The sequence below is a fragment of the Pezoporus occidentalis genome, unplaced genomic scaffold (genome assembly GCF_034315485.1).
Source record: "Pezoporus occidentalis ecotype Australia unplaced genomic scaffold, CSIRO_AGI_Poc_V1 ctg188, whole genome shotgun sequence".
In the NCBI taxonomy this organism is placed as follows: domain Eukaryota; kingdom Metazoa; phylum Chordata; class Aves; order Psittaciformes; family Psittacidae; genus Pezoporus; species Pezoporus occidentalis.
Genome location: NW_026913726.1, coordinates 1212986 through 1231037, shown reverse-complemented (window position 1 = coordinate 1231037; position 18052 = coordinate 1212986). Strand labels below are relative to the sequence as shown.

General features: G+C 51.2%; 1 protein-coding gene across 1 annotated transcript in view; it reads right to left on the bottom strand.

Annotated features, from left to right (window-relative positions):
• Positions 1-17252, bottom strand: part of WLS (Wnt ligand secretion mediator) — a 31768-nt gene extending 14516 nt beyond the window's left edge. Inside the window, exons 1-2 of the mRNA XM_062616123.1 lie at positions 16959-17252; positions 2802-3074 (exon numbers count right to left, since the gene is read on the bottom strand). Coding sequence (XP_062472107.1) covers positions 2802-3074; positions 16959-17064 — 379 coding nt within the window. The 5' untranslated portion in view covers positions 17065-17252. The remainder of the gene's footprint in view (positions 1-2801; positions 3075-16958) is intronic.
• Positions 17253-18052: the final 800 nt, after the last annotated feature.

Below are 18052 nucleotides of genomic sequence, written 5' to 3'. Positions count from 1 at the left end.
ACTGACCTGGAAAGGTTCCCTGCACTGAGGAGAAACACTGTCCCAGAATCAGTCACAGCCTGGTTTGTGTCGGAAGGGACCTTAAAGCTCCTCCAGCTCCAACCCCTGCCACGGGCAGGGACCCCTTCCACTAGAGCAGCTTGCTCCAAGCCCCTGTGCCCAACCTGGTCTTGAATTGTCAAGAGTTTGTTTAGCATCTTAGCAACCTGCTCCCAGGTGCTCAGCCAGGTACTGGCTCCAGCTCAGTGGTTTGACCTTAAACGGCCTCAGAACAAAGAGCTGTTTCTCTAAGCACAACCATCTACTGAAGTCTAAGAAGCTGAAGCCTTAATAACCTTCCAAAGCTACTCTTACCTCTCTATCTCTAAAATGCAGAGAGAACATGTATATAAGCTTTATACAATCTCATATTTAACTCATCTTAATGATGATACATTCTGGTGTCCTCAACACCAGGAACTGTTGGACACAGGACATGGAACTGTTGGAACAAGTCCAGAGGAGGCCACGAGGATGCTCAGGGGCTGGAGCACCTCCTGTATGAAGACAGGCTGAGAAAGTTGGGGCTGTTCAGCCTGGAGAAGAGAAGCTGCATGGAGACCTCAGAGCAGCCTTGCAGTGTCTGAGGGGGGCCTATAGGGATGCTGGGGAGGGACTCTTCATTAGGGACTGTAGTGACAGGACAAAGGGTAAGGGGTTAAAACTTAAACAGGGGAAGTTTAGATTGGATCTAAGGAGGAAATTCTTTCCTGTGAGGGTGTTGAGGCACTGGAATGGGTTGCCCAGGGAGGGTGTGAATGCTCCATCCCTGGCAGTGCTCAAGGCCAGGCTGGACAGAGCCTTGGGTGACCTGGTTTAGTGTGAAGTGTCCCTGCCCATGGCGGGGGGTTGGAACTGGATGATCTTGAGGTCCTTTCCAACCCAAACTATTCTATGATTCTGTGATTTAACAGCCAGGAAGGAACAGGTCAATGCTGAGCACACAAGGCAGTAAAGGAGATGTGTTGAAGCTTTCATGACAGCTTTACATCTACAGTGACATGGCTGTGAGCTGTCAGCTCCCCTGTACCAGAGCATGTTTGCTAGTCCACATCCCAGCCAAGCAGCCAGCTTCTAGACCGGAGCTGGTCCACCATATGGTTACATGAACACTAAAGCCAGACCAACAGACAAGCTGCGGCCAAAGAGCTACAGAAGCCCCAGTTCAATCAGTTGGAAAGTGAATTGTTTATTCATTGTTAGGTTATAGCTGTTAGACAGAAGGATTTTTCCCAGAACCACTTTAAAACACACATACCCATCCCTTCTTTCAGGAAGGGGCAGATCAGTCTTGCCTTTGCTGCTCCCAGCATCATTTTGCAGGGTTACTTCTGAGTTTGGGGTTTTTGGGGGGAATTTGGGGTTTTGTTTTTTTTTTTTAGGATATCTCTTCCAGGTACTAAATGTGAATCCTAGTAAAACTGCTTCATCCACACTTCCTCTACCTATAGCTTTCCAGTTATACTGGACCGCTGCAGTTTCAAGGCCAGAAGGATGGGAAATCCATCAAATCAAACTTTCCATCAAATCCTAGCAAGAAAATGTGTCTAACAAGGACTGATGGAAGGTTGGGGCAACTACTTCAGTTCACACCAACCAACCTCAAACCAAAGAGGTTAAAGCCATTATGACGGCAAAGGCTCAGTAAATGAACACCAACTCTTCTGCAACTGGTGCCTGCTGGAGAACCTGTGCTTTAAGACTCAGACATGAACATTCCCTCTTATGGACCCCTCATATAAACTTACAGATCAATAATCTCATTTACCAAGTACTGTGGCTTGCAGTGTCAAAGCTGACCACATCAAAGTGCTTGGCAAGCACAGAGCAGAACTGCATAGCTTAAAGTCTCCAGCACTGAGAAGCCAGTAACTAGTTCCAGTGTGTGTGTGTAAATACATATATAAATACATATTTATATATATAAAAATATAAATAAAGGATTCTTGAGGCAGTAACTTTCATAAAAATGAAGAGCCTCATGATCCTGCTTTTCACCACCTCCACACAAGGCAAGACATCCAAACCAGAGCACAGCAAGGTGATGCTGCTGCTCCAGAAGGAATATCCCCACCCCTCACCTGCTCCGGCAGATCTTCATCTCTGGCACTGCCTTGCATGGCCATAACCAACCCAACCTTCTAACTGGTTAGAGAGCTCATCCAGCCAAACCTGAGCTTCTGCTGAGGAGGCTGCAGCATGCGGTTCATGGACAGGGACAGCAGAGCCAGCACAGGCACAGGCTGGGAACGTGGAGAAGCAGGAGGAAAGAAGCACCTGGAAGAGCTGGGCTGTGTTATCAACTGCAAGCTGCTGCTGTGCACTCAGCATCTTGAAAACTCTATGAAACCCAGAAGTACATGCTGTGAAAGCAAATTGCTGGGTTTAAACCAGTGTCCTTGCTGATGGTCTACATACTTCAACAGTGAATCTGCTCAGCTACTCAGTAGTGCAGCACGAACAGCTCTCCCTGCAAAGATATATACTGAAATCATGGGATCGTGGAATGGTTTGTGTTGGAAGGGAGCTTAAAGCTCATCCACTTCCAGTCCCCTGCCACATGCAAGGACACCTTCCACTAGAGCAGGCTGCTCAAAGAAATGCCTCATTGCTCACTCCCACCTTTAGGACATGCTCCTGTATCACGAGCTGTACGGAGGCACCATAGCAGCTGGCATATGATGTGAGATAAAGGCAACTGCAAGAGGAAGACATGGGGAAACCAGACCACACTCAGCACCTAATGACAGAGAGTGACTTACTTAGGTCATTGTCCATCTTGAATGCAATGTCCAGCTGCATGATGAAGAGCATGAACTGGAACCAGGGGCTCATCTCCTTGCTGGGGAGGGGAATGTGCACAGCAAACACGATGTCGTTGGCTTCAATCTGCCTGCTCACCGCCTCGTCAAAGTCCTTGAGCTTCTCACAGTGGTTGGGTCCCCAGGGCATCAGCCACTTGGTTTTGTGGTGGTTCTTCCTTACATCAATGCACTTCACTGACATGTAAGGAACAGCTGTAGTGGGGCTGGGAGCTGTAAATGGAAGAGAACCACATTTTTAGCATCTTTAGATATCTTAGTGGTTTCCCCACCAAAATAGGCAGCTCCCCCCTCAACTACTTGAAGGCAATTGAAAACAAATGCATCAAATGCTTCTGCTTCCCAGCTCCTTGGTCCTGCAGTTAAGTAATTAAGTTTATTACATCTACAGACATACTCCTGACTTTGTAGTGGGATCAAATTAGGATTAGCTGAAGCAGCTGGAATCTGCTGGGTCAGTCTCAGATACCTCAGCTACACCAAAATCATACTGGAAGTTGCTGGCATCTTCTCCTGTGCAATACACCCTTCTGCTTTGCTCACTTGAACAAATCCACATGCAAAGTTTGTGCCTGCATCACAAACCCAGACTGATGAACTCTTCCTAAACCTCGTGGTCACCACAGAGCCACACTCCTTGGGCAGGAAGCCTTTTCTCACTGCTGAATCACACCACGCTTGTTTAAGAACCCCTGGTAAAGGGAGAGCAGCACCACTTTGCATCTAACCCAGCTCAGAGCCATCACCAGCATCTGCTGGCTGCAGATGTGCTGCGGGAGCCATCTCAGCCTCAACAAAGCACGGGATAAACGGGTCACCTCCATAGTGCTCCAAAAGCCCTTGCTCCCCCATTGCTGCTCACTGTAGAGACACACTGCATGAAGGTACTGCTTCCTTTGGCTGTAAGTCAGGTGTGAATTAACAACTGTTACAGCCAGACATTTGTCTCTTTTCCTTTTAGACACAGGGTTTTGAGATACTGGGGGGAAAAGAAACTGAACAGAGGGCTTGGCTCCAAAATGCTCCCCAGACTCTGCCCTGTGACCATCACCACGGACAAGGGACATGGCTTTGTGCCCATTTTCATCGTATTAGGATGATGTGCAACATCCCAGATCAGACAATGAAAACTAGTGAGTAAACTGCACAGGCTTTACAGCAATGAGGAAATAGTCCCAAGTGTGAAGCACAAATAGGGATGAAAGCAGAAGAGAAATGCATCCCCCTCCAGCCAGATTTTCAGCATAACACCTCCAGATCTGAGAGAAAGAAAAGGCTTTCAAAACTCGAACACATTTCCAGTGTCATTCTGCCAGGCAGAGACTTCTCCTGACAGTGCTGCTGCCCTGTTCTTCCAGTATCATTTGGGAAGTACACATTTTAAGGCATCACAGAACCAGCAAACCATGAGGACAAGCAGAGCTGTCCTCATCTCCCCAGTGCACTCCGAGGGGCTTCTATGGATCAGAGAGTCCAGAAACCAGGTCAATAATTCCCCTGTTTTTATGCATCTATTCCCATTTGACAGAAGCTGGTTTGGGGTTTCTTTCCCCACAACAGCCAGTTCAACACATTCTGATGTCCAATCCATTTCACTGCTGTTAAACCACAACTGTCCTGTTTTCTGAAGTGTCACCAGGAATGTACCATTGGACATGGTGTAAGGACCTCCAGCTCCACGGTTATGGGGAGGCAGATGGAGCAGGTTAACTCTCTTTTTAATCTGTCTAAAAGGGTTTTCTTGGTGTCTGTTTTCACTAGAATTTGAAGTTACACAATGCAAGACATGAAATGGAAATGAAACACTGAACTATTCAGCCCTTTCTAAAATAAGGCTTGAAACTCAAGAATCAAAGTGCAAATTTAACTTAATAATGTAAAAATGCTCCAATGCAAGTGGTAAGCATAGAAGTGCTCCTATACTATGGAATTAAAACAGAAGTAGCACATACAATAACAGATATCCAAGTGTACAGAATAAGTGCAGCCTAAATCACAGAATCCCAGCCTGGCTTGGGTTGAAGGGACCTTAAAGCTCCTCCAGCTCCAACCCCTGCCACGGGCAGGGACCCCTTCCACTAGAGCAGCTTGCTCCAAGCCCCTGTGTCCAACCTGGCCTTGAGCACTGCCAGGGATGGGGCAGCCACAGCTCCTCTGGGCACCCTGTGCCTCAGCACCCTTAATGCTGAAGTCTCCAGAGAAACACCACCGAGATGGCCACAGAGAACAGGGAAGGAGCTGGCCAGTCCATGGGCTATTCTCACGTTATCCTCATCCTCATTCCAAGGGAGGGTTCAGGACTTCCTGTGCACGTCACAGCCCACCAAAAAGCTCCAGGAGCAAATATAACACCCTACCTCCACAATTCCACCTGTTTCAATGAGTAAAACAAACCCTAACTGCAGAGCACCCACCAGCCACCCCCAGCCCCATCCAGGGCAGAGCCTCACAGGGCTGCCGAGCCCAGCACGCATCCGCACACACTACACCCGGATGATTCAGACCTGGCTCCCTTGTAATTTGGACGCAGCATCACAACAGCAGCTCTATTGCTGTTTGGGAGCCAAGCCAGGAACCCTGCGTAGCATCTTCCCTCGTGTGTCACCTCATTGAAGATGACATCCCTGCTGCTTCCTACGGGCAGGGGAGCGATGACTCAATGTGCGAGTCGGGAGGAAGTTATTCAAAAGCAGTTTATAAACAGCATTTTTTATATAGTTTTTTTTTGACAGCAATAAGTTTCTTGTAGCTGCAAAGCAGCAGGATGCTGGCATCAAGGCTGGAAGGGATTTGCTTAAGCAGGAATAGTCCCAGGTTCATTCCTGCTCTGGTTATTAATCCATAGCTTAAGTGCAACACAGACTCGCTGCTGCATCTCAAACCCCACTGCATCCAGCAGCCCTCCAGGAACCACGGAAGCCTCATACGTGACAGCAGCCCCAAAGAGAAATCATTGACGTGCCACAAAGAAACACCAAAATAGAATAAAATAAAGCATTCAACAGACAAACTCAAGCTGCAAGCCCAGGGTTACAGAACACTTGAATTAAGGACATGCATAAATCAGCGCGACATTCCTTTATCCTGCCTCAATGCAGAGCCCGGTTACCATGGCTAAAAGTGCAGCTGTGAGTGAGTATTAGGAATATTGTGGTGAAATAAGCCAGGCATTCAGAGCTTTTTAACTCAGAGACCTTTGTGTGACTGAAAGTAGGCATTTCTGAATTCAGAGACATCGAGTTACTTCTACAGGGAAAATGAACATCTCTTGCTTTGATGCGACTCATTATAGCCATAAATACATGTTTTCATCACGGACTGATTTTAAGTACTTGGCATCCCCCCTCAAGTATCCCCTCTGCCAAAGTTACAGCTTGGAGGAACAAGAGACAATTACTCCATCTATTCCTCGTCGGGAACTGCACACCAAAGGAACGTCGGCACTTGGCTTCCATTACTTCTTTGGCTCCAGTCCCATTAAATTCAAGTGAGTGTTGAACCAAGTGGAAAAAACTGCTTTGGGAAACTGCAGCCAAGTCAACTAACAGCATTACAAAGTGCTATGGCAAACAAAGCCAGCACCGAGGGACCTCGGTGAGCACGTGGTGCCGGGCAGGCTGCTTTCAGCCACTCTGCCTGTGGGGCTGGGAGATGCCTCAGCTTTCTATATTAAATGATATCTGTCAGCCTGTAAATAATTCAATAGCCATTTGTGCATAATCCAGTGGAGAAGTCCCAGCCCACGTTCCAGCCTGCTCGCTGCGATGGGAAGCGCTGCAGTAATGCAGGTAGCACTTGGAGGGGTTCAGAGCTTTGGTCAGGAAGGTTTGGCAGAAGCCCATTGGGAACGTGGGCCCAAGAGCCCCCAGGAAGCATCCCCAGCAACCCCTTACACCAAGGGGTTCATCCCCTGTGGTGTTGGACACCAGAAGCCATAGGCTTGAGGCTGCCGGAGACACAAACACTGTCCAAGGATGCTTCCAGCCTCCCTGTGCTTAAGGGACAAACTTCCCACAGAGCAGTTCAGAGGCAGGGTGATTCACAGCAAACACTTTCAGAGCAGCAGCAGGATCTCCACGGAGCCATGTGCCCGTGCCAGAGGGAAGCAGACAGGAGGGGACGGGCACCACCAGAGCTCCCATCAGCTCCGATGGGACAAACCTGCATTAAATCTTCCTTAAAACCCCAGGCAGGCACAGAGAGGAAAACAAAACCACTGGAGCCTGAGCAGGCTCTTTCGCAGCTCACTGGCTTTCATTCCAGTTTGGGGAGTGAATTCAGTTTAACCTCTTTGAAGTTTGTTTGCATACACGATATAAACACATTTATCTTTAAAGCTCTGCAGTTAAAGCCATTCCCCTTGGCCTGTCCCTACATCCCTTGTCCCAAGCCCCTCTCCAGCTTTCCTGCAGCCCCTTCAGGCACTGGAGCTGCTCTCAGGTCTCCCCTTCAGGAGCCTTCTCTTCTCCAGGCTGCCCCAGCCCAGCTCTCTCAGCCTGGCTCCAGAGCAGAGCTGCTCCAGCCCTCGCAGCATCTCCATGGCCTCCTCTGGCCTCGCTCCAGCAGCTCCACAAGCACAGGGGGTCCCAGCAGATGCTGCTGTTCCCTACCAAGGAAACACAGCTCCTTGCAATGGCTCTAGGCAGTGAGCCCTGGAGAACCAGGTGCTTTCAGCAGCATGGCCACCACTTCCCATGGACCCCCAAGGCAATTTCAGCTGGGTTTCACAGAAGACTCACTGGAGGTTACATGCAAGAGTTGCTTCAGTCTATCTCTTTTCATCTTCAAAGTGCCATAGAGCCAATGGTACGCTGGCTCAAGCATACGGATTTTCATAGAATCATAGAATGTTTTGGGTTGGAAAGGGGCTTAAGATCATATTTCTGATCCCCAAGAAACAGCAGCAGTTGGGAGATGTTTCCGGAGGGGGTGGGTGACCAAAATTCAATTGCTTTTGTTTTTCAGTGATCCAAAGCTACTCAGTCCTGTGTTGAGCTGTTTGCAGTGTTTTACCCAAAGAGAACAGTGTCATAGAATGACTCCGAGTAAGAGGATCTGCAGGAGACATCTCAGCATACTTTAGATGTGTATCTCCATACTTTATATCTCCATACTGACTGGAGAGGTCAACGATCTTCAGACCTACTGCAGCAAAAGATGCCCCAATTTGGTTTCTCAGCACTGGCGACCATCCTCATTGCCAAGAGAGGATTGGCCTCCTGTGTCTCAACTGGAAAAGAAATTCTTCTGCTTCACGTAGACTAAACAAAGTGCAAGTGGAGACAGACAAAGTGATTCATCATGTGGCCAAGACACCCTGACCCATCCAACGCTGCCTCTGTCTGCCTGCATTCTCCAGAGCAAAACCCCCCAGAACTGGCTGGAGAAACTGAGCACCCTGCCCCAAACACCCAACAAAGGGGTAAACAGTAAGGTGCCCCGACCCTATCCATCACTGTGTTGTGCTTTCCCGAGACATTGGGTTAGATCCTGGAGACCACCGTGCTCCTAAGCTTGGCTCCCAGAAATCCTGAGAAGGGGAAGTTTCAATTCCATTCAGTGGGTGCAACACCATGGCCAGGTAAATGAAACAAACGGAGTAGTTTGAGGGGTGAGGAATTGGCAAGTTTCACTTGAGACTTAACCCTCCTGACTCGGTTACTTCAAAAGGAAAGCATTCATTCCCCAATCCATACATGCAGCTGTAGAACTGTTACTATTGTTTTCCAGGCTGGCCAACTTCAGCATCTCTCCAGGGCAGCAATAAGCACTTGTCTTTGGTTTCAGCTGTACTGTCCACGAAGCAACCTATTAACACGTAAGCATTCATCTGCCCTTTCCCAAGGCAGAAAATAAGATCCCACCAGCAAAGGGGCTTACCTCAAGAACTATTCCCCAAGAGGAAACAGAAATGCTGCTTGTCTGTATTTAAACGTAGATCTTTAAGTACAAACTCGATTTTGCTTTATTTTCTTTTACAATATTATGTATGCCTAGATTCGCACGAGAGCCACCATCACTCACTGTACTAACTTCATTAAGTAGATCTTTAACAAGCTCCTGGGATAAACCCTTCCTTCCTCCTTCCCTCCTCCACACTGCTGCAAACAAGGGATTCAGCCCCAAGACAAGAACAACATCCCCTCTGCTCCCATAGGAATGCATGGTGTCTATTTGGTACCTTCTCCTCTCGGACCCCTCCATCATTTCAAGTTAACCACTGACCCCTGCTCTCGCCCCATCAACAACCCTTTAGAAGCTCTCAGTTGCATTGTGTCTACCCTGATTAAAGCCTGAACCCTCCCGAGCTCACGGGGTGTTAACTTCTCCCGTGCACCAGCAGCATTCTGCTTTTCTACCCAATTACCCCCTCCCGCGCCGGCCAGCGCTGCCCAGCGAGCACACACAATGCGCTTCTGCTTCACTGCCCTCGCCAGCAGTGGGGCAGGATTAAACAAGCTAATTTAGCACCAGCCAGGCTCAGCTTCCCCAGCTACCGCAGGCAGAGCCCCGGTTACAATAGACATAGCTCCGAGTTAGAAATACACATTTACAGCCACACAAAAGTCACCTTCCCTACCTCAGCTCGATGCTACAACTTCAATACCTTGAGCCACCACTAAACGTTTACGTTACCATTTCTCATTACTCGTTACTATTTCACAAAGCCTATTTCTGAGCACTGCGGCACCGTTTCCGTGCAGAATTGCTGTGCCTTTAAACCACATAATTCATCTTTGAAGAGCAAAGAAACCCACCTGGGAAAGGTTATTTCTTAAGGATGTAATTCAGGCTTTTACCCAGACCATAATCCCTTAATGCCCCAGGGCACCATTTCCCTTCTTATTTACAGTGGGGGTCTCTAGACATGCTGTTGTAGATGAACATCCCTATTTCTATTGTCTCCAGTAGACTTTTTTCAATACCCCAGGTTTCCGTCTGTTTCAGATAGAAACGATCATGCCCAATTCACCAAAGCCTACTTTGAGAGATTTCTGACCCAAGTCTATATTCTGCATCAGATGTTAAAAGCAAGACTGAAGGAATCTGTGCCCAGACATCCTCTAGTGACAGCACCAGCTGCTATACCTTGCTTATAGGGCAGTGGGAGCCCTGACTTTGTTCAGGATACAACTGGATGGAAGGCAGTGCTTGGTGGCACGGACAGCAGTTGCCAGACTCAAACCTAGGCTTAAACTGAAAACTGGCTGAATAGACTTGGAGGGGGAGAAGTGAGCTGCCATGATTTGAGGTCTCCATCTGAGCACTGCAACCAGCAGAAGAGTCCTGCTGGAGTTCTGAGGAAGCCCTGTGCCTTCTTAGGATGAAAGAGGGGGGAGAGACGAGCTCTTAGGCAGAAGCTCTTCCCTGTGAGGGTGCTGAGGCGCTGGCACAGGGTGCCCAGAGAAGCTGTGGCTGCCCCATCCCTGGCAGTGTTCAAGGCCAGGTTGGACACAGGGGCTTGGAGCAAGCTGCTCTAGTGGAAGGGGTCCCTGCCCGTGGCAGGGGTTGGAGCTGGATGGGCGTTAAGGTCCCTTCCAAGCTGAGAGCCTTTAAACCTGAGCACACAGTCAGGATCCCCACTGTAAGAACAGGAATTCAAGCACCTTGCAAGGCTGCTGCCACCCAGCAGCAGGCAAAGGGCTTCTAAAGAGCAGTTTTGCTCTCAGAGGTAAGGCCTTATTCCCTCAGCCCCAGGTAAGTCACAAAGCAAGAAAACCTTGTAAGGCACTACAGTACAAGTGTATTTGCTGGAAGAACTCAATGAACGACCTCCACAGTTCACATACATATGGAACAGCAGCAACAGATGCACATACAGAGAGCATTTGCAGTACCAGCTTCCCTAAACGCAGGACTGCGTGTTCAGAACTATTTTATTGCAAAGAATACAGGGGGAAACCAAGGAAGGTAGGGACTGCTTTACCGATGGCCACAGGCAGCTTGAGCCTCTTTCCAAGGCCTCCTTTGTCAATTTTCAACTGGGATGAAATGCATTTCCTGCACCAGCCAGCCAAGGTATTAAACCCGTGCAAAGAGAGGTGTAAAACAGCAGCATGCCCCGCTGGTATCCAGCGGCTCAGCTCCGCCTGCACACCACGGATCACAAGATACCTTGAAACCACCCAGCGCTGAGGTATGTGAAGAATTCCATCTGCATTTGAATGGGAGGGCTCAGATCCTGCTGGGGCAGCAGCCGGCGGCGGTCCCACAGCACCAGGGACACCTTGAGCCCTTCAAAGGCTTTTGGAGGCTGTCAGGGTTACAACTTCAAACACCATAAATGTTATTTACTTCCTGTTAAACCCTTACCCTTTGCATGGCATAGGCAGCCAGGGCCATCACCACCTGCAAGCATTCAGGGCATGTTTAAAACCAAGGGGTTTAGTTAGTGCCAACACAAATGGCAAGAGGAGCACGGGAAGACCCGAGCTACAAGGCATGGAGTTTACCTGACGCACCTCTCCCAAGGTAACTATAGCTTAGGAGTGATACAGCTGTGAGAAGAGCAGAAAACAAGCACCTTGAGGGATTTAGAGCCTCTCCGCCTGCTCCTCAGGTCCCCAGCACAGCCATTTCTGCCTGGGAACCCTCCATTTGTGGCCCATTTGCCCACTCAGCTGCAGTTACAGCTCTTAAGAAGAGGAATCGAGCAGACCTAAACCAAACAGACATGACCTTTCATGTCTGCTTTTTCATCGGCTCCCGGTGCTCCTGCCAAGGCTGCAGCACAGCAGGAATGTGTCTATACAGAGGAGCCTATTGGCATTCATGTCCACGGTACCGCACAGCTCGCCCATCTCCGGAGAGGCCAGAGATGAAAGAAAGCCAGGCACATAAAACAGGCTTTGTCCCGCAGCACACAGGCACCCTTCCCGAGCAGCCTGCATCCACGTACCTCAGGCAGCAGAGCCTCCTCCCTGCCGAAGGATCAGCTCAGCCCTAAGACAGCACTGAAACCCCACAAGGAAGATGAAATCCTGGGAGCTCAGTGCTCAGGAGCCAAATCGGACATTTAGATAATGAACGGGATTGTTGAGAGCTGCTCAGGCAGTTATACACATGACTCATTATCTCTGGGCCAGACACCCGAGTCAGTTCCATTTGTTCCAGTCAAAACAACTCTGTTTTTTTCCCCCCTTAAGCCGAGGCGAGGGAGCAGTGAACCCGCACCTCCTTAAACGCATCCGCCTCCTCGCAGGGGACCCATGTGCTCAGTGAACACCTCCACTTCTTCAATCAGCTGGGTCTGTACAGTAACTAACTGCAGTGTGCCTGCTCCTGGACGCTGTCTTCACTAGCGAGAGGTTCCCCTGCACGCATCTGAACTGAAACCAAGATCCTGTGCAGCCTGGGGCAAGGGGCTCTTGGAGCCCTAGGAGTCAGTCACATAAAGTAAACTGTCTTTTCAGTAACTTCCCCAAAGGAACAAACCAAACCACAGTGTCAAAGCAGGGCTATTGCTGCACAGAGCTCTGCGGTCTGATTTCCCCCTGTGCCCTCCACTTCAGCCATCCCATCTACCCAGCAGCTCTGCTCTTTGCTACAGCCTCCATAGTGCTGGGAAACCAGGGGCAGGACAAGAGGCACATCACTCTGAGTGGCTAAAGTAATGGAGAGAGAAAGCTGCAGGTTTGTGTGTCTGTCCTGCAGTGGTGGTGCTCAAGCAGCAGCACAAAGCCCACGGAGAGGTGTGGAACCCTGCCCAGTGCCAGCAGCACCCAGCAGATTCAGCATCCTCTGGTACTTGCTGGGAGCTATGAAGCACCAAAGCTACTCACACTTCGGGACTTGCTTAACACTGAAGTTCTTGCCATCTCCATGAACTCTGGACACACCTGAGCAGTGAACTCTGCTTTCGTTCATTTTCTTTTTTAAACACTGTATATATTTGCCCTTTTAAAATACCATGTGTATACATATGCACATATAGACACACACACACCCTTTTTACAAGGGCCCCTAGGGACAGGCCAAGGGGAATGGCTTTAACCTGCCAGAGGGGAGACTGAGATGAGCTCTTAGGCAGAAGCTCTTCCCTGGGAGGGTGCTGAGGTGCTGGCACAGGGTGCCCAGAGAAGCTGTGGCTGCCCCATCCCTGGCAGTGTTCAAGGCCAGGTTGGACACAGGGGCTTGGAGCAAGCTGCTCTAGTGGAAGGTGTCCCTGCCCGTGGCAGGGGTTGGAGCTGGAGGAGCTTTGAGGTCCCTTCAACAGAAACCAGGCTGTGGTACGTAAAAGAAGTTCAAGGTGCAAATTAAATTACAAAGAGGGACACCATCAACAGCTCCCCAGCAGGTATCCAGCTGTTGGCAGGACTGTCCTCACACCGAATCCAAGGCTGTCACCATCTAACCTGGCTCCACATGCCAGCCAGAACAGCTCCAAGCCTGTAGGAGCCTGGCAGCCCCCCTGGAGACAGTGAGGATGCAGGGACGTGCCTGAACCCACCCATACAGCAGAAAGGCAGAGCATACATATGCATGGCATGAGAGAGCTCCTGGGAATGGCGGCATGACTGCAAACCAGCATTAGCCTAGTTCCTCACAAACACCAACAGTGCTTGAATGAGAACAGAAAACGTTCCTGTTTGATCCATTCTCTCTATCTATGCTATCATTAATAGTGGGAGTGAAGACAGGGTTGTATGATTAATTTTATGGATCATGTGTTAGCTAGCACTGATATATCCTAACCAGGCATATAAAGCACCCACAAATGTAACTGATGAACAAGGCGTCTATCACAGAACAGAGCAGACACCAGGAATCCTGCAGGCTTTGGGAGCAGAGGAGGGCTCGCAGCAGTGACAGCCCCGCTTGTCCGGAGCCAACAGTTCATTACCACGGCACAAAGAAACGCTCAATAAAACCCTTCTTTGAGGTGCTTTCCCATCCTCCACCTTTGCAAAGACCACCACAGGAGGAAGGGAATACTCCCACGTGTGCACATCTCACGCTCTGCCAGCACACAGCTCAAAGTTAACACCCATGTGCGAGCTGATCAGAGGCCTGCTCCTAAATAAAAGGGCTGTTGGGATGTGCAAGCCCTACTGAAACTCAGCCCTCACACAGCTGACTGCTCAAGCACAGAACCCCGCTGCAGCCAGCCCCAAGGTCAGGCGAACCAAGCCCTGGTGTCACTGTCGCATCGGGTACCAATGCATTTGTGTATCTTGGACTTGCACAAGTAATCTGTTAAAATAGAGCACTTAGTCATTGTTTTGAAACATGACCTGACTGCTAAAGGACAGGCTGCTTCAGCTTTGTAGCCTGTTCCACTTGTGGACGTATTTTGGTTTGTCTAGACCTGGACACACTAAAATAACTAGATTCTTAGTGTCTGTGGGGCGCACTGGATCAAACCAGACCAGGAACACTATTTCAGTGGCATCTCAGCTGCCATCCCACCTTGTCACACCTCCCTGAGGAGTGGCAGTGCCCCGTCATTGCTGCCACAGCCATCGGCAACCTGAGCTCTGCTTCTGCACACTGCAGAGCACCGAGCACCAACCTGTACCCCACCGCATAGACAATACTTAGGGGAGACCTTAGAGAAGCTCCAGTGCCTAAAGGGGCTGCAGGAAAGCTGGAGAGGGGCTTTGGACAAGGGCCTGTAGGGACAGGCCAAGGGGAATGGCTTTAACCTGCCCGAGGGGAGACTGAGATGAGCTCTTAGGCAGAAGCTCTTCCCTGTGAGGGTGCTGAGGCGCTGGCACAGGGTGCCCAGAGAAGCTGTGGCTGCCCCATCCCTGGCAGTGTTCAAGGCCAGGTTGGACACAGGGGCTTGGAGCAAGCTGCTCTAGTGGAAGGGGTCCCTGCCCGTGGCAGGGGTTGGAAATGGAGGAGCTTTGAGGTCCCTTCCAACACAAACCAGGCTGGGACTCTATAAAGGGACCAGGACCCTGCAGCTGCAGGGCTCAGCCACAAGCCACTGGCTGTTTCCATGGACCCATTGGTGAGGCACCACCCAAGGTGGCTTCCTGGGAAGAGTTCCATGCAGAGCACAAGGCTGTGATGCTCCCCATGTGCCAGATGTGGGGACCACACCTAGTTTACACACCAAACCTTCCAGCTGTTTCACAAGCACCACTACACCCAGGCTTCAGCTCCCAGGAGGGCTGGGAGCTGCTGGAGCCCATCCCACAGCTACCAGAGTGAAGAGGAGCCTTTTCACTCCTTGAACACATCAGAAGTGTTAAATACCTCGGGGGAAAAAACCAGTCTCAGTGATTGATCAGTGCTGGTTCCTCTGCTGGAAAATCAGAAGTGGGTTTTTCCAGCAACTAAAGGAAGTTTGCCCACAATAATCCCCCAGGACTTGCCTGCAGACAGGCGGTGGTAAGGGAGGGAATAGGCAAGACTGAAGACTGGACTAAGAGCAGCTAAGTTTGCACCTCTAAATCCCTGCAATCCTGATAACATTTCTGCTTATTGCCTATGAAATCAAACCTAAACACATCTGTTTATATCACATCTCAACAACAGAAACCAGGATTGCCGATCAACGTCTTCCTTTGGCTCAAGCAACTTCTTTTTAAACTTAGGAGTGAGCAGCTACTAGAAAAAACACTTTGGGGCTGAACATGGAGCCTGGCTTCCACCCACAACGCAGGCCAAGACACCTTATCTCATGAGTAAGAGCTGGGTTCTGTAAGCAGCTCTTGAAGAAAAAGGGAGGGGGCAGGAAAAAATCCCCAATCCTGATAATGGTCAGGACAAAACAAGAAAAACTGGGTTTTATCCAGCGTGTGCCAGTGACTCTGTTGTGATTAAGCAGATGCGAGGAAGGAAGAGAACCGGGGGGGGGGGGAGAACTTTGGTGTTTCAAAATGATGTTTAGTATTACTTCTATGGTTCTCGGAAGCAGAGAATTAGAGGGGCTACGAATGCAAAGTGCTGATGCACACCAGGAGCACTGCCTCTGCTGCCTGGGGAAAAGCAGGGGGGAACGTAAAGAAGCATTAAGAAATAAAAGCATACAGCAGGTATTTCCTCAATACCGCTCCGACAGAGGCCATGGGGAGAACAGCCCAACTTCACTCCCCCAGGCAGGAAGCACATCCAGAGCAACGCGGGCACTGGGAATCCCACCAGCCGCAAAGGGAAGGGAATAAAGCCCGGGGCGGGGGGCGGGCAGGGCACTGGGAAGCTGCACGCAGCCGGCCCTGAGCCGCGAGGAGCCGGCGCACAACGCGAAGCTGCTTTCGAGTAAAAGAACAAATAAACCAACCGAGAGGCGCCGGGGCTGCCCCAGCGCCCGGCTCTCCTCCATCTTCCTCCTCCCATATCCAGCTCCTTCCCCGGCAGGGGCCAGCCCCACCGCCACCCTCCCGAGGCCGAGGGGTTCAAGGCCGGGGTTTTACGTCCCCCGGGATGGGGACGCTCCAGGGCAGGGACCGCAGCAGCGGCTCCGGGTGTCCCGGACCCCGGTCCGAGAGGGAGTCCGGGGGATGAGCACGGCGGGGACCGGGGTTGTCCGGACAGGACCGAGCACTGGAGGGGGAGAGCTTAAGGCCCCCCACCCAGCGCCGCTTGGAAGCGGATCCTGAGGAAGGAAAGGGAAGGAAAAGGGGTGGGATGATCCCCATACAACGACCCCGGACACTCAACCGGGCCGCGGGGCGGCGGAGCGGGGCCGGGCAGCACCCACCAGCGCTCCCTCCTTCTGCTTCTCAGTTTTATTCCAATTTCTATCCGTTTTTCGCTATCGTTCCGGTGAGGTTCCCTCCTGCGGCCGGCTGGAAGCCGGGGAGGGGCCGAGGTACGACGAGAGCGGAGGGATAATCTGTTTTTCGTCAATTAAATATATACCTTCTTTTCTTAAATCAACTTCGCAGCTGCAGGCTCCCCTGCGCTACCGGTCGCCATACTGAAGGCTTTCCCCCCTCCCTTCCCTCTTTCTTTAAGCAGAGGCTGAAACCAGGCCATAAAACGCACACAAAACCCAACAAAGCGCAAACTTTTCCCCGTGCCCGATGGCTCCGTGCAGGCGCCGGGCGAGAGGCCGCGTTTTAATCACGGAACCCGGGTTCATTACGGCAGGGGAGGGAGGCAGCGACACCGCCGCCAGCAGAGAAGGGGTCGGCCCGCACTCACCGATCAGCCCCCCCACCAGGAAGGCGATGACTTGGAACACCAGCAGGATGCCCCCGACGATGCACAGCTTCTTGGTGCTCATGTTCTCGATGATGGCCCCAGCCATCTTCGCACGCCGCCAGCCCCGCTCCTGCCCGCTGCTCCGCTCCGCTCCCCACCCGGGCGGGCGGGCTCACAGGCACGGCGGGGCCCGCCGGGACAGGACGGGACCGGGACCGGCCCCGCTCTTCCTCCGCCCGCTCCCGTCCTTCCTCCTCCTCCTCCTCCTCCGCCGTGATTGTGGCGGCCCCGCCGCATGTGGCCGCTTTAAAGGAGCTGGCGGCGGGTCACGTGACGCGGCCACCGCCCCTCCCCGCTCCCTCCGCACCGGCCCCCCCCCCCCCCCCGGCTCCCTCCTGAAGCGGGACAACCCCCCCACCCCCCCCCCTCCACAGCGGCATTCCCGATGGAGCGCTGCACTGCACTGCACTGCACTGAACTGCACTGTACTGCACTGCACTGTACTGCACTGCACTGTACTGAACTGTACTGCACTGAACTGCACTGTACTGCACTGCACTGCACTGAACTGAACTGCACTGTACTGCACTGCACTGCACTGAACTGAACTGCACTGTACGGCACTGCACTGCACTGCACTGCACTGTACTGTACTGCACTGTACTGCACTGCACTGTACTGTACTGAACTGCACTGCACTGAACTGCACTGTACTGTACTGCACTGTACTGCACTGCACTGCACTGCACTGTACTGCACTGTACTGAACTGCACTGTACTGCACTGTACTGCACTGCACTGTACTGCACTGCACTGTACTGTACTGCACTGTACTGAACTGCACTGTACTGCACTGTACTGCACTGCACTGTACTGCACTGCACTGTACTGAACTGCACTGTACTGCGCTGTACGGCACTGCACTGCACTGCACTTCACTGCACTGTACTGTACTGCACTGCACTGTACTGCACTGCACTGTACTGTACTGCGCTGCACTGTACTGCACTGCACTGTACTGCACTGCACTGCACTTCACTGTACTGCACTGCACTGCACTGTACTGTACTTCACTGCACTGTACTGCACTGCAC